Below are 16,567 nucleotides of genomic sequence, written 5' to 3' on the forward strand. Positions count from 1 at the left end.
TGCATAGTGTAATACTCCCAATAAAGAGTGACATGTTGAATATAGTATGCAACTGTTGCTTTGAGCAGCAATGTTGTACAACCCATCAAACATCCCAGTGTGCTTATGCAACTGCATGTACAACTCCTTAAAGTGAATGGGGACATTCCACATCCTACAAAAATTTTCAACTGCTTCCATGGGGGAACTTGTGTGTTTGCAATATACCAACTGAATCATAAAGGCTAACAATCCAAATAAGTAAGCATGTAACAAAAAGGAAGGAAGAAGGTACAGAACGGCAATGGAAGAAAACTGCAATCTTATGCATGTCTACTTAACAATAAACTCCATTCTTTTCAGTGGTGCATATTCTAAATGCTTGTCAAGGCAACCTGGTCTATTCAAGTCTTTAAAAAATGTGAAAATACCTCATTTTTGATGGGAGGGTACGGCCAGTATTGGGTCTCAAGGAGAGCAAAATGGACAGTCATACCTCTGGAACCTGTACTACCTTTCTCTATACAACCCATAATATCATTCCCCCGCCAATACCACTCCTGTGTGAGAGAGAAATAAAGTTTACAATTTCATTAATTTTGAGTACACATTTAATTTCCCCATTAATGCAGCTGGACTTTAAAATGCTTAACTGTGATGGAATCATATTCACAGGAAAGTAGCAAGTGAGGTTTTCCTTCACCAGTAACTAGTCAGATGGGATAGAACTTCTGTCATTCCCAGACAGCAAAAATAATGGGACCTGCAATCCAGTAACTTTCGAGGGAAACCAGGTTGAGGAAAGCTATTTTCCCATGCTGGAGACCAATGATAGGGGAAGATTAACTTATTCAACCTGAAGCTATTAAAAGCACAGGAACAGGGTAAATAAAACAACTGTAAAACTTTGTTCTTCCCAACTTTTTAATCCAGGAATGGGAATGGTGTGGCTCTCCAGATGCTAGACTGCAACTCCCAGCATCCCTCACTATTGTATCTGCTGGCTAGGGCTGCTGGAACCTTTTATCCAACAACATCTGGAGGGATGCATGCCTCCCATCTCTAATTTGGCCCAAATTCTTTTTCTTGTAGATTAAAATAACTTCTTCCATTTGTTTACTTTCATCTCTATATTTGGCTTTTCTCTCTAGTGTTAAGGGGCTTATTTCTTCTTTATGTTTTATTTTTTCATTGGCCACAAAAAGGTGAGGATTTTTTTTTTAAGAAGAAGAAAAGCAAGCTCAGGCCACAATGTGCTGCATCTTATATTTTAATGAAAAATCCCCAAATATAGTACTTCCTCAAAATTGGCTATTTAATGCAACCCCTCTGTTGGCAGTTGTTGCTGTAGCCATTCATATTTGCCTATGCTGCCTACAAATCAGGTTCTCTGTGTTTCAAGCCAGTGTCTTTTCCTTGGTAAGTGTTTCCAGAATTATTTAAAAGACTTGGCTATTTTATTTGCTGCTGTTATTTAATTCCCACACAAAGGTGCAGCTGCTACCAGGGAAGGAGGGACTGACAGCTGTGTTTAGGACCAGCTTCATGTCTGAACAGCATGTGCTTTGATGAGCTTATTTAGCATGTGGCAGTGCCCTTAGAAGTACTAGGTAGCTGCTGGAGGGACGTGTGAGCAATTAAAAACAGGTATGGGCATCTGGACCTAAATGAAGCCAGGCTTTTTCAAGTGTTGGTCCTAAGATGACAGAGTGCCATTTGGGCTCCATATCAGATAGCAAAATATCTTCAGCTGGTGTTGAAGTGGTCTTCCTACGTGTCTCAGTACCTGCTCCCAGTTGTCTTTCTATTATTGTTTAACTGATGCCACCATAGTGTACAGCCTGAACTTGTCCAGGTTTCCTGAGAAATATAATGTACTGGTTTCAGTAGGACCTTTTTACAAAAATATCTGAAAGTATAAATTTTGGATTATAAAAATCTGGGGAAATTAATCTTTGATTATCTAAAAAAATGTTTTTTGGTGTTTTTTTTGTTTGTTTTTTTGTTTGTTTGTTTTTTGGTTTCACATGCAGGCCTGAAGATCTGGTACTGTTTTTTTAAAATGGTAAGTCTATAAGTAACAGTTTTCCTTCTTTGAGAAGAATTTCTCACCTTTGCCAAGGAAACCATCACAAACTCATTTTAATTGCTGTAAATGAGAACCAGGATGGCGTACTGTCTTGGGTATTGGACTAGGACCTTGGAAGACTAGGTGTGAATTCCCTCAGTCATGAACTTGGGCAAGTCCCAGCCTCAGAGGAAGACAATAGCAAACATTCTCTGGACAAATCTTGCCAAGAAAACCTTGTGAGAGGGTCATCTTATATTGGATTTGATTTATAACTTGGCACATAGCCAATACAACTGATTTAAAAGCTGAGTCATTTCTGAATATAGCAATAGCTCTTACATTTCTATACTGCTTAATAGTGAACTCAGCACTATTAAGTGGTTTTCAATCTATAAGTAATTTCCTGGATACTCAGTTTACTGACCTATGAAAGGATCGAAGGCTGACTCAACCTTGGAGCCCTAGGATTGAACTCACAACATTATGGCTGCAGTACTGGTATTTAATCACTGCACCAGCAGGGCTCCTTCTATGTGAATATTTCAGCATGATGGCACCAAAGCAAACTTTTGCAGCAAAGCAAAGGAAATGTTGGTGTTTTAGGAGCTTATTGCTTGGTCTATTAAACCGGCTTACCTCTATCTGGTTTAAGGCTTAATTTGGGTGCCATCCTGATCTTATCACAAGCTTTTTACCACTGAATTTGCCACTTGAATATAGCCCAGGTCCATCCCTGCTTGCAGAGCTGCTCCTTTGACCATTTTCTTAAATCATAAAACTCCCGGATCTAAAAAAAAGCCGGGAGGAGTGCTCTGTGAGCAGGGATGGACCCAGGCTGCATTCAGGCAGCAAATTCAACAGTAAAATGCTTGTGATAAGATCAGGATGCAACCCGAATTAAGCCCTAAACCAGATAGAGGTAAGCCGATTTAATAAGCCAAGCAATAAGATCTATATACGATGGTGTTGTACTTGTATGCCTTCTAGTAGCTGATGACTTATGGTGACTGTATCACAGGGATTTCTGGGGCTGTTGTGCGTGACTCAGCCAAGGTCACTGAAAGGGTTTCCATGGCTGAGCAGGGACTTCAGAGCTGTAGTCCAATGCTGAAACCACTACACCACACTGGCTATTTCTACATGGTATATTGTAACATACCCAGCAATTTGTTTATACAGTCAGCCCTCCATATCCATAGATTTTTTTAATTCATGGATTCAACTATCAATGGCTTGAAAATGTTCCCCCCAAAAAGAAAGAAATTCCAAAAGGCAAACCTTGATTTTGCCATTTTATATACAGACCTCCTGCACCAACCACAGACTTGACAGGAGGAGATCTGAGCTTCTGCATATAGCAAACCCCAGCTTTTTCAATAGGTGCATGTGCACATGGCCCACACGCCTATTGAAAAGAACGGAATTTAAAGTCCTGCATTTTTTGCTATCTGCGGGAGAAGGTTGGTCTGGAATGGATACCCCATGGATAGCAAGGGACAACTGTATGAAACACTATGTCATTGTATATATATATGGATTTGAGCAGCCATTGATTTTGGAATTCACAAGGATTCCCGGAAAGAAACTCCAGTGGATAGCAAGGGCCCACTGTAGTCATTTCGAGTCTTACCATGAGGCAGAGTAATAATTTGGCTTCAGGGGGTAGAGGAAAGAATATTTATGTCACAGAGCATGCCTATCTACTTTCCCTTAAAAAAATCGATTTGCAGTATTTAGTATAGTGGAGGACAGAGCAGCCCTTGGTCCAATATGGGAGGGTTCATTTAGATCACATTATTACCAATGCTGAAATGAGATTTAAGCTATCTTCATGGTGAATGGAGGACCTATTGTCTTGTCTTTCATCTCAGGCATCAAAATTTGGGTGGGAGGAGGTCCCACCATTTCTATGATACACACAATGGTCAATTATTCATTTGTGGATACATTGAGCCCTTGATATCTGCTGGGAGTTGATTTCTGGACCCCACATGGATACTAAATTTGTTGCTGCTCAAGTCCAATTAGATACAATGACATAGTAATATGGTAACCCTTATATGAATTGGCAAAATCAAGGTTTGCTTTTTGGGATTTATATATTTAAAAAAAATATTTTCAAGGCATGGATGCTTGAATCTGTAGATTGTGAATATGGAGAGCTGACTGGATAAGTTATTCTTTGGTTTTTGTAGCTAGTATATACAATGCAATCCACCTTCATTTCCTCCTTTTCTACTTACGTCTTGCAATTTGCAATTGCTACTTATCAATAGCAATAGCAGCTTCATTTATATGCCACTTCATACCACACTAAGCAGTCTCGAAGCATAGTTTTTTGTGGGTTTTTTGAGCTATGTGGCCATGTTCTAGAAGAGTTTATTCCTGACATTTCTGAAGATTCCAGGCACAGTTGCTGGCGAAACATCAGGAATAAACTCTGCTAGAACATGGCCACATAGCCTGAAAACCCCACAGAAAACTATGGGTGCCGGCCATGAAAGCCTTCAACTTCACAGTCTCTAAGAAGTTTACATCTGTAAGCTAGTTGCTCCCAACAAGCTGGGTACTCATTTTAGCAACCTTGGAAGGATGCAAAGCTGAGTGAATCCTGAGCCCCTGTCTAGGGCTGAACTCACAACCTTGAGGTTTGTGAGTGAGTGGCTGCAGTACAGGCATTTAATTACTGCGCCACCAGAGCTCTTGAGTGAATGGAATTTCATCTGGTTCAATTGTGATATTGACAACTATCCTACTGACTTTCAGGGCATTCCAAAGGCTCTCCGGGTGGGTGTATAGAAGTTTTGTGTTGGCCAGAGATGTCTGTGCCCTCATCCAGAGCTGCTTTAACAAGCTAACTCTCACATGTCATAGTGGCAGCTTGTATAAGGGTGCAGTGGTTGCTTCTCTCTGGATAACTGCCCCCTTTTAACAACTTCCTATGCAGGGACATAGCCAGGATTTTAGGAAGGGGGGGGGGGGGTCCAGACTAAGTGCCATCATTATAATGGGGCTTGGGTGCAGTGGTGCAGCAGCGCACACTATTCATTTTTCTAATGGAAGGGGGGGTCTGGACCCCAAGAACCCCCCCCCCCGGCTACATCCCTGTCCTATGACACAACTTATCCCAATATTAAGCTGACAGAGGGTGTTGTTGTTTTGATCCAGTAAGCCTTGTTGTTTCTGGGTCAGAGCAAATCTGAAAACAACCAGATGATAATATATTTAGGAGTTATGTATACATCATTTTATAAATCATTTAATCATTTAAGGATGTACTTCACCATGTTCTCCTTGTCCTTGCTTCATTTCGACAGCAACAAATAAATGTCTATTGTCACAGAATTTTACAGACCAAGACTTATTAGGACAAGCTCTTGAAGATGCCTTAGAGGTGTTACAACAACATTCAGATGGTGACTTAAATTATGTGCCAGGTAAAAAGAAAAAAAAAAGCATAGTTACATCCCAGTTTCAATTATATACAGTTTCCAATTATTTCTGAATGTCAGAGCATACATGAGGGTGGTACACTAACTATTTCCCCACATCTGATAATTACATTGTCTGGTTAATTATATTAAGAGTGAAACAATGCAGAATACTGCAATTGAAACACTTACATATAGTTTACTGTTTCATCTCCTCCATGTTATCAGAGAACAGGGCAGACACATGAAAAACAAACATGGCTGCAATAGTCACATTTAAACAATGTGTGGAGCAAATAATTATATAAGAGCATCTGTTGCCCTTCTCGCAGCTTCAGAACAAACTTCCTGGCCTGTTAAAACACTTTATCCAATAATGTCAGAACAATAAAAAGTGTGAAGAAACATGCTATAAAGTAGGCTTGCAAATCAGTTTGATTCTCATTGCAACAAATCAAGTTTTGTTGAAACAGGAGCTGACTGTGAGTAAAGTAAAATGGAATCTGAACTGATGTAATTCTTCTTCACACATTATGTCCAGTATCATTTGTCAGCACATACAAGAGCTGCTACCAATGTTTCTGTGTGAGCTGTCCTTAACATGCCCAAACTAAGCAGCAAGATCTAAAGGGGGAATTTAGCACAGTTTGGGAAAGTGTATTTGGACTACATCTCCCAGGAACTCCCAACTAGATGAGCTTTTGCTTCTACTTAGATTCATCTGAATCTCACATATGATAAGAAACCCTGACAAACAAGGAACCTTAACTTCATGGATTGTTCTATATAAATGAAAATGAAAGCGTATAGAATTCAGTATGTGAATGTATCTACAGTAATGAAGGGCAGGCCTATGGGGTGTTTCAGGTACATTTAAATATCTCGCTTAGGCATAAGAGGACTAAAGAAATTACTAGCAAGAAAGACTTACTACAGTCTACTGAAGCCCAATCTTCTGACCAAGTTCCTTTTCAAAATATATCTCCCTTTCCCTAAATTTTTATCTATGTCCTGGAGCATTCCTTTCCCCAACTCATATATAGGTTTTTTTTTCTCCTTAAGAAGGCTATCAAAGCTGCCTGGCATACCACCACCATTCTCTCCAAACAAGTCCCAGTTACTTGGGAGAGTCATCTACAGAACAACAAACACACAGTTGGAGGACTATGATAGTAAGTGAAGCACCGTATTTAAAATGTGAATAAATGTTTTTAAAATGCATTATGCTGCTGGGACAGAAATCCTCTCACCAATTAGAAGTCACGTTTGGAGAAATACCATCATGCACCAAATGGAAAGAGTGCAGCATCTCCATTGCTTGAAACTCAAGCTGGTAACATCTGATAAGATAATTATAGAAGTCTCACTAAGCAAGTAACCTTAACAATAAAAATGGTGAACAAGCCCTGTTCCACTTAGTGAGACATATTTCCCCAGTACAACTGCTTAAGGTTGCATTGTTAGTGGTTCATCACCTAAGGCCAAGCTACCTGAAGATGGATTGGACAGTCCAGAGATCAATTTTCTGTCCCCGCACCTTCCAGAGCCACATGGACTGCCATTATTATTATTATTTTAAAAGGGCCACTTCTGGTTTTGAAAACCCTGTATTTTTTATGTAAAATAGATGCACTATTACTGTTCCTGTAGCTTTGGCCAGAATAGAGGCTGTCCAGTAAAGTCTAGAGCAGCCAAGAGCTTTAAAAATCAGCTTTACGTAAGAGGTAAACATGATAAAATAGGGTCAGTCCTTAGCCTTCAAAGTTAAATTGCTAAAGGAGTAGGTAACAGATCATTTTTGTTTGTGAGATTGTAAAGAGTTCCTGTGGGTCAAAATAGACAACATGTGGCTAGTCATCTTTCCTGATTTTTTTAGTCCTATGGCCTGTCTTAGCCTACTTTGGCTCTACTTCAATATGATTTGTTCCTAGTCTAGAAGGATTTACCATGTTCAGCTCCTTATTATGAAAATGATAGATAAAGATATATCAGAAGTTATAAAATCAATAGACAACAAGAGATAGCTAATACCTCAGAGAACAGGATCAAAATCCAACTTTTAACAATTTAGAGAGTTGGGCCAAAACTAACAACATTAACTTCAACAGGGAGAAATGTAGGCAGAAAAATCGAGAGGCTCACATATAGGATGGGAGACACCTAGCTTGACAAGAGTACATATGAAAGGGATCTGGGAGTCTTTGTAGACCATAAACTGACCATGAATCAACAATTTGATGCAGCAGTTTAAAAAGCCATTATGATTCTAGGCTGCATCAATAGGAGGGTAGTGTCTAGAGTGAGGGAAATAACAGTACCACTCTATTCTGCTTTGGTCAGACCTCACCTGGAATAATGTGTCCAGTTCATGGCCCCACAATTCAAGAGGGATATTGACAAGCTGGAACATGTCTAGAGGAGGGCAACCAAAATCATGAAAAGTCTGGAAACCATGCCTTATGAGGAACATCTTACAGAGCTGTGTATGTTTAGCCTGGGGAAGAGAAAGTTAAGAGGTGACATAATAGCCATGTTTAAATATCTGAAGGTGTGTCATATTTAGGAAGGAGTTTTCTGCTGAGACAAGTATACAGAGCAATGTATTCAAACTACAGGAAAATAGATTCCACATAAACATTGGGAAGAACTTCCTGAGAGTAAGAGATGTTCAGCAGTAGAATACAGTGCCTTGGAGTCTGGTGGAGTCTCTTTCTTTGTAGGTTTCTAAACAGAGGCTCAATGGTCATCTGTCACAGGGAGGTCTTTGTCTGTGTATTCCTGCATGGCAGGGTGTTGGACTGGATGGCCCTTGTGGTCCCTTCCAATTCTATGATTTTATGAACACTGCTTTGTTACTGTGGAGTTCTCCAGGGCATGTTAATTCATTTTCTGTTTTCTCACACTGCTGTTGCTTCTGCTTAAATCTACAAGAAGACTGAAGCAGACTTGTATCCAGACAGAGCTGTCTACCATACCCTGCAGACTGTTCCAGACAATCAAGGGATGTGTACTACACCTTTACAGAAAAAGGGTGGCAAAGGTTTGTGCATATGTGAGCACCATTGCTTTGATTCTAGATTATTCACAGGTACATTTTGGAGCACACATGATTTTATTGTTACTTAATGCATTAATTGGTACAGTGGGGCTTCTTTATCCATGGACTTTCCATCCACAGATTTCAGCATCCTTGGATGGCAATCTCCCAGTTGTTCCCAATGGCAGTGCAGCCACATGCATGTGCCGCCATTGGGGACAGAGAGACTTTCATGCAAGGAAGGGAGAGAGTGCCACCTTGGTTTTCTCCTCAGGAAAGAATAGGATCCTTATAACACTATACTATTATAGTTCTATATTCCATTTTAATTGACATGGCAACATCTTGTGGAAACCTGTGGTTTGTAATTTGTTGAAGCCCAAGAGCTTTCTGGCTGAGAATTCTAAACCTTCCCTAAATGGGAAATCCCAGGATTCCATACATTGTTGCCATAGCAGTTAAAGTGGAATATAACTTTATAACAGTGTAGAGTGTGATAAGCACTTATATCCTGGTCCTGCCCTAAGTGTAATCTAGGTGGAGGGGCCTTTTGCGATGGTTTTACCCTTCTCCCCCGCACTCTCTCCCAGAATCATTTCTGGAACTGTGGATTTATGTGATAAACGGGGATCTCATTCCTTCTACAGATAATGATGATATTCTGGCCAATGGAACATAGTTACCTTACCACTGATCCCAAAACTATGGGGTCATTCCCACTGGGAAAAGCCTCGAATCCTGATTTGATGTGTGTGCCCCTAGTTCCCACTGGAAATTGATCCCAATCCTCATTAGATTGATTCCAGTAGAAAAAATGCAGAGCAAACGCCAAAAGCCCAGGGTATTTTGGTAGCTGGTTTTTGGTGGTTCTTTTGGCAAAAATCGATTCTGGCATAATTCCTAACAGTGGAAACACCAGATCAGAATTGGATTTTTTGAAAGGGGAGGGACAAATTGCAGGGGGGCTGGTGTCGTCCATCCCCAGAGATGTCACACACACCCAGTGCCGCTTTTTTGGGTCCTTTTAAAAAAAAACAAATAAAACTAAGCACAAAAGCGATAGATTGGCAAAGCACTGACTTATAGAAACAAGTAGCTGCTAAGCCATTCTACCGATTTTGCAATTAGTTAAAAAAAAAACAGTCTCCCCCATCCTCCTCCTGGTTCCATTCCCCGGTGTCCGCACTCCCTCCGACCAGCCTTGCCTCCATCGTCCTCCTCCTCCTTCTCCTCTCCGTCTGGTGGTGATTCAGGTGGGGGAGAGATGGAGGAAGGGACCGGGAAAGCAGGTGGCAGGCGCTGCCTCCTCTTCAAATCTTTGCTGAGCCACCCACCTCCCTTGGGCAAGTCACACTCTCTCAGCCTCAGACCCAACTGAGGAAGGAGGCAAGGCAAGCGCAGAAGGGGCCATGAGTGGGCCGGGGGGAGGGAGCGCAGAGGCCAGGAGAGGGGCCAAGGCCAGACCAGGGAGCAAGTGCCAAAAAATGGGGATGAAAGTCCATGACAAAAAACAGCGATGCCAGAAGGTCCCCATTCATATATGGACGAGGGACCTTTTGGAATCAATTTGGCATAGTGGAGCAGAGCCGGATCAAGATTTGGATCTTTCAGTAAGTGGGAATGACCCCTAATATGTAGTGTTACTTATCTTGATTTACTTCCAAGATCTGCTAATTAATAACCTATTTCCCACCAAACTAATCAATAATCTGTGTACTGTTGACATAACTTTGACAATGAAAACTATAAATAAGTTTTGATGTTGAAACTTCAGAACAAATTCCATTATAAACAGATTCCATCTAAGGCCTCTTTTTTGTTTTGCTTTAAATCTTGACAGGCAGGAAAAAACTGCGCCTCTTCCAGTATCTTCTTGAATCTCTTCATAACCCAGACATGGCAAATTGCATCCAGTGGATAGATGAGTCCAATGGTGTCTTCCAGTTTGTTTCCAAAAACAAGGAAAAATTGGCAGAACTATGGGGGCTACGCAAGGGAAACCGAAAGACTATGACTTACCAGAAAATGGCCAGAGCTCTGAGGAATTATGGAAAAACAGGAGAAATAATTAAAATTCGAAGGAAGTTGACTTACCAGTTTGGGGCTATGGTTTTGCAAAATCTTTCTCCAACAGGCTTTTTGGGGGCAAATGAAATTATTGATCAGTATGTCCAAGATGATGAAGAACACCAGTATGCAAATGACTGGTTTTCTTATTATCATATGTACAAGAAGGGTCATGAACTACAGCAGACTAACAGCAGTGCCATCCCATTTTGTCATGGCTCTTAGATGAAGTATTCTAGTATATGCTACAGTCACACTTGTGCTGAGGAACATACGGTTTCCAGATATGGTTGGACTGTAACTCTCCTAACCAGCAAAGGGAATGGTGAAAGATAATGGGAGTTACAGTTCAATGACATCTGGAGAGTAGTATGTGTGCTTAAAATTCCTGCCTTAATTATAAATTTGAGGAGCATGTTAAAGGCACAAATCAAATGTTGAGACTTCTGCACTTGTTTATGGATAAAATGTGCCAGTTGCTGCAGTCTGGGTCTTCAATGATTTTCAGTATTTATTTTATTGTGCATATTAAATAAAATGTCACTTTGTGTAACATGCATGTTTCAGGTTATTTAATAACTTGCCAAGGAAATGAATACTAGGACTTTTTGAAACCAATTTTCAACATACAAAAATCTACATAAGCATATTTCGAAGTTCAGAATTCTCAGAAATGTTAACTTTTTTTAAAAAAAGAAACTAATAGAGGTGATTTTTAAAACAACAAAAATTCTACTAGCACTTAATGACCAACATGACTGTTGGTATAGGTTGCAGTTCATTAAAGCTGTTAATAAATAAAACAGCTGCATAAAACCAACTGCTCATCCAAGCTAGAGTAGAATGGTAAGTTGGCACATAATGTGAATTGCTTTAGGTGTGTTGGGCAGGTGACAAGTGTCTAGAACAACCTAAGACATATTGCTGCTTAAAGGGAAATAGATAAGTCAATGTACAAAGTAAAGCTGGCCAGATTGTTTTTGTCCTCAATTTTTGTACCAGACATTTAGAACATAAATACAAGGAAAGGGGGGAGAATAGAAGAGGGATATTAACTGGGCTGTTGTTGTTGTTGTTGTTGCTGCTGCTGCTGCTGCTGCTGCATGCCTGCCTAGACATATAAATTAGTGAGAACCACTGGGGTGTAGTTGATTCAGTGTTGAATTAGGACCTTTGGGGACCCGGGTTTCAATTGTCACTTGAGCAAGCTACACTAGTCTTAGCCTCAGAGGAAGGCAATGACAACTTGCCTCTGAAGAAACATTGCCAAAAATGCATTTAGGTGGCTGGCTGCTTAACTTCCCTGCCACTAGGCCAGTTACCCATCATATGCCCCTCAGCTGGCCATCCACCACCCAGCCTGTTTAAGGTCTGGCACTACTGCTGGGCAAGCAGACATTACACACCCTAATTCAGCAGCCACTACTAGGGAGATGGCAGGGTAGCCTCTAGATGGCCTGTTTAGGGTCTGGTATGGCTGCTCGCCCATTTAAAGTCTGGCATGGCTGCTTGCCCAGCAGCTGTACCAGATTCTAAATGGAAGGCATGGGTATCCCACAGCAATGACAAAATATGTTTTTACAACTGTCTCCTGCAGGAAGAAAACTGATGCATTACGACATCATGTGACAAGGCATGGAGAAAGCCAATAATCTCCAACTCCATTTCCACTTTGTTTTCTGATGTAATAAGGCTCTTGGAAATTGATGACTGGGGCTTTTGGATGTTCCCCTTTCATAGTGTCACAATATGTCAATGCTGACATGATAGCAAATAGCAACAACAGGTACCCTTGTGCATATGCCATGTGCACTGGAGTAGCAATGATGATTGTACAACTCCTAGCGTGAATGTCAGAAGACTTGTTGTGTTGTGTGTTCTTATGCTCATGCTTGAAACTTTAGAATGAATGTTACGCCCTGCTATACCACTGGGTGACCTTGGACAAGTCACATGCTCTCAGCCTCAATGGAAGGCAACCTCCTTTGAACAAACCTTGCCAAGAAAACCCCATGATAGGTTCACCTTAGGGTTGCCATAAGTTGGAAATAACTTGAAGGCACACAGCAACAAAACTGTCAGTGTAGTGATTAGTGTGATTTATGATAATCTTGGATTCTATTGTTGCTGTTATGTTGGTCAATACCACAAGGTGGTGGTATAAGTCCAAACTAATGTGATGTTATTTGCTTTAAGGGACTGGACTAGACAAAACATGGATTTTTAATGCACCTATGATTTAATGTGTTTAATTTGCAGGAGTTTAGAAATTCTGCTGGGGATGGGGCATGGAGGGAGAATTCATTCATTTCCCTCTCTACTGCAGTATGGAGAATATCCCTTTCTGAATTTTCATTGGGAAGAGATCTCCCATAGCCAGCAATTGTGAGTTGCCCTCTTGTGCAAATATTATTTCTTCTCCCTTCCTTCTTTCTCTCCTTTCAACTGTTTCCAAACTGGATGTCTGAACACAGTGGCAAATGTACACAATAAAGACACTGCAGTGTTACATCACTTTAAGCATGATGGATTCTCCAAAGAATCCTGGGAACTATAGTTTTCAAACCAGCCTCCTCAGGCATCCCAAACATTGGTTTCACTTGCAGTAGTGAAATGATAACATCCTAAAAGTGTCCTCTGCTTACTTATTGCTTATTAGACCTATTTTTAAAGAACCAGAGAAAGCCAGGCCATTTCCTCCCTGTCCATTCATCAGCACTATATAGCTCATTTGTGCAGAGCTAAGAAGTAAACATTTTAAACATATGAAACCCCAAGACCTCTAATTTCTTAATCTTATAAATCTGAATTACATCTGAATAAAGCAGGAATGGGTAACATATGGATTGTGGGTCAAAGGTGGCCTCTATCTGCTTTTTTGCACTGCTCAGTGCCATCCTGTCTTCACAGCTAATAAGTGCTAATTAGCTTGTTCCCAAGTTACATTGTATAGGGAGAGATCTGCAGCTGCTCTGCTGCCAAGATCTGGGAGAAATGAGAAAGCAACAATTTGCCTTGGAAACAAGGTGTGCAGGGTTAGCATACCTTGTTTACAAGATGACTAGCCCTCAGGGAGATGTTTGGGAATACTGCATACAAAACAATTAATTGTAGTTCCTCCTTGCAAGACCATTATTTTTCACATAAGGAAAAAAAGCAGTCTTATTAGACTTTGTGCATGGAACAACCTCTGTTAATAGAATGGATTAGAAGATGAACCTCAGTGTGACTGGACCATATTAGCAAGATGCCAACAGCATGCAGAGTGTAAATTGGTGGGTGGAAAAACAGATGCCTTTGGACATTCCAGAGTCACATAACACAAGCCACAGAAACCTAAGATCAACAAAGAAGTGAGGGAAAAGAAAATTGACAAATCTTAGTGAGACTGACTGGTAGAGTCACTCTCCTATGAATCAACCTTTCTTTTATTTCTGAAGTTCAGGTGGATCTCTACGTCGCCAACACAGTACACCAAACTCCTTTCAAAGAAACAATGAGGTATTCATAGGATAAATCCTTGATCTGTGGATCAGAATGCAATTCAAGATTTTAAAAATTCTGTGTATGGGTAACAAGAATAACCCAAGATTGTGATTAACACCAACAATTACATTTTTTGTACAGACTATAGGAAATTATTGTCTGAATTGTTGCCCTGTGACTAGAATGATCTCATTAAATCAAGTACTGATTTATCAGCCAGGAATGGATTATTACTGATTTCCATGTAAGATTGTGAAAACTGGACAATGAAAAAAGCAAATAGGAATAAAATCAACTCATCTGAAATGTCATGCTGGAGGAGAGTTCTACAGATACCATGGACTGCTAAATAGAGAAATGAATGGGTTCTAGAGCAAATCAAGCCTGAACTCTCCCTAGAAGACAAGAAACTTAACTAAGGGGCAAAACAGACTGGCAATAAGAGCTGACTTGGGGGTGGCATGGGGATGTGGTGACTGCACGCTGCACACCCCAATTCCACCCTCAAGCTGGAGTCACACCACCTGCCCGCCCAGATGGTGGGCAACATGGGAACGTTCCTGTGGCACAGCCATTAGATGCCACACTGCAGGAGTGGAGAAGAGCTGTAGCAGCGGTGAAAGAGGTGCCCTTTCCCTGGCACAAACAGGAGTGGCTTTCTGCCACTCTTTTTTGAACTGCAAAAAGGCCAAATTGGGGCCGCAGCCCCAATCCAGTGCACAAAGGGGTGGCATGATGCCACCCCTTTAGGGCCGTGTGTTTTTGGCCTAAGGCTCATGTATTTAGGACATATCATGAGATAATGTGACCTATAAAAAAGTATTATAACAATCAGTAAAGTGGAAGACAGTAGGGAAAGCGGGAGACTAGATATAAGTGGACTGATTCAATTAAGGAAGCCATAGGCCTGAATATGCAAAACCATAGTAGGACAGTAGATGACTGAGATTCTTGGAAGTCTTACATTAATGACCCCACCATAAGTCAAAGTCAGCTTGCAGGCACGTAACAACAAAATTGATTTAAGGTAGTGGATCCTCAGCATCCATTGGGGTTTGGTTCTAGGACCCTCTGTGGATACAAAAATCTGTGGATGCTTAAGTGTTATTATATATAATGATGTAGAAAAATATAAAATGGCAAAACCAAGGTTTGCTTTGGGGGGAATTGTGCGAATATTTTTGAACGATGATAGTTTGATATAGAAACTGTGTATATGGGGGGCCAACTGTATCTACTCTAGTTGGGACCAATAATTAGATTTAGGCCTGTGTTCTTTTAAACTTTTAGAGACTAGAATTTGCTGCCATATAATTCTACATTAAATACTTAAGTCTGCTGTCACAATGCTACCAAAAGAATAAATAAATAAATAAAATCTAGTGATTATCCTTAGGAAAATGGAATCCAACTAATGATATGGCCCATTCTGTTCTGGGAACCGGACTTAACAAGACTAAGTTTTTGCCCACGTTAGGCCTGGTCGGCATTTTGATATACAGTGGGCCATAGAATCATAGAATCATAGAGACCACAAGGGCCATCCAGTCCAACCCCCTGCCATGCAAGAAATCTCAATCAAAGCATCCCTGACAGATGGCCATCAAGCCCTTCTGGGTAGGAGACTCCACTACACTCCAAGGGAGTGTATTCCACTGTCCACTGGGGTTTGGTTCCAGGACTCTCCCTGTGGATATCAAAATCCATCGATGTTCATGTCACATTAAATACAATGGTTAGTAAAATGATGTCCCTTATATAAAGTGCTAAAATTAAGGTTTAATTTTTGGCATTTCTATATTTTTAAAATATTTTCAAACTGTGGATGTTGAATCTGTGGATACAGAGGGCTAACTGTAACATATGTGAGTGGGAATATGCAGCCCACCCTCACACACCTGTTGCCTGTATGGAGGTCATAATCAGTTGAATACATAATTATGTACAATAACGCAGCTGATTTATGCTATTGTTATACTACATTAAGGGGCTGCTGGTGGAATTGTGAGGTTGCTTGTCTCCCCTATCCTCAGTTCCACCATTGTAAGCCTCAGAATTTTATTATTCATAAACATGGAAACTGTTGAACAAATAACTTTGAGACTTGACAGTCATTATCCATTACAAGTGGCCTAAAGTTTCATACTAGTTCTTCAGGTGGGATAACACATGCTCCTTTTGTCCCCTCCTCATTCCTTCATTTGACAATGTCCTTCCTCAGATGCAGATGTTCTTGGAAAAGTAGCTATGATGGCCACCTATATGTTTCACCAAGAAACTCCTCTGACTGCCAGTGTGATACATCTTGTTTCATTTCTGCTGTGTTTTCCCTGGACTCTAGACATCAGTTCACTAAAGGCTGCTTTGCAGATGAGTGAGAAAAGCAGCACCTAATCAATCACAGCAGGTGCTGCTATTACAACTGGGCAGTCAGCAAACACAGGATGTTCAAGGTAAACTTTAGTGTAACATTAAGCTTAGCTGACACATTTCCAA

At 40.6% G+C, this 16,567-nt stretch overlaps 1 protein-coding gene across 1 annotated transcript; it reads left to right on the top strand.

Annotated features, from left to right (window-relative positions):
- The first annotated feature begins 1,297 nt into the window (after nucleotides 1-1,297).
- Nucleotides 1,298-10,810, top strand: LOC149311800 (transcription factor Spi-C-like). Its single transcript, XM_089526717.1, is given in 7 exon segments — nucleotides 1,298-1,368; nucleotides 1,370-1,398; nucleotides 2,013-2,044; nucleotides 5,394-5,487; nucleotides 6,544-6,653; nucleotides 8,413-8,521; nucleotides 10,359-10,810. Coding segments are annotated over 7 exon segments (897 nt in total).
- The last annotated feature ends 5,757 nt before the right edge of the window (nucleotides 10,811-16,567 follow it).

Source organism: Sceloporus occidentalis, unplaced genomic scaffold (genome assembly GCF_023333645.1).
Source record: "Sceloporus occidentalis isolate IW3139 unplaced genomic scaffold, rSceOcc1.0.p SCAF_5, whole genome shotgun sequence".
NCBI classification, from domain to species: domain Eukaryota; kingdom Metazoa; phylum Chordata; class Lepidosauria; order Squamata; family Phrynosomatidae; genus Sceloporus; species Sceloporus occidentalis.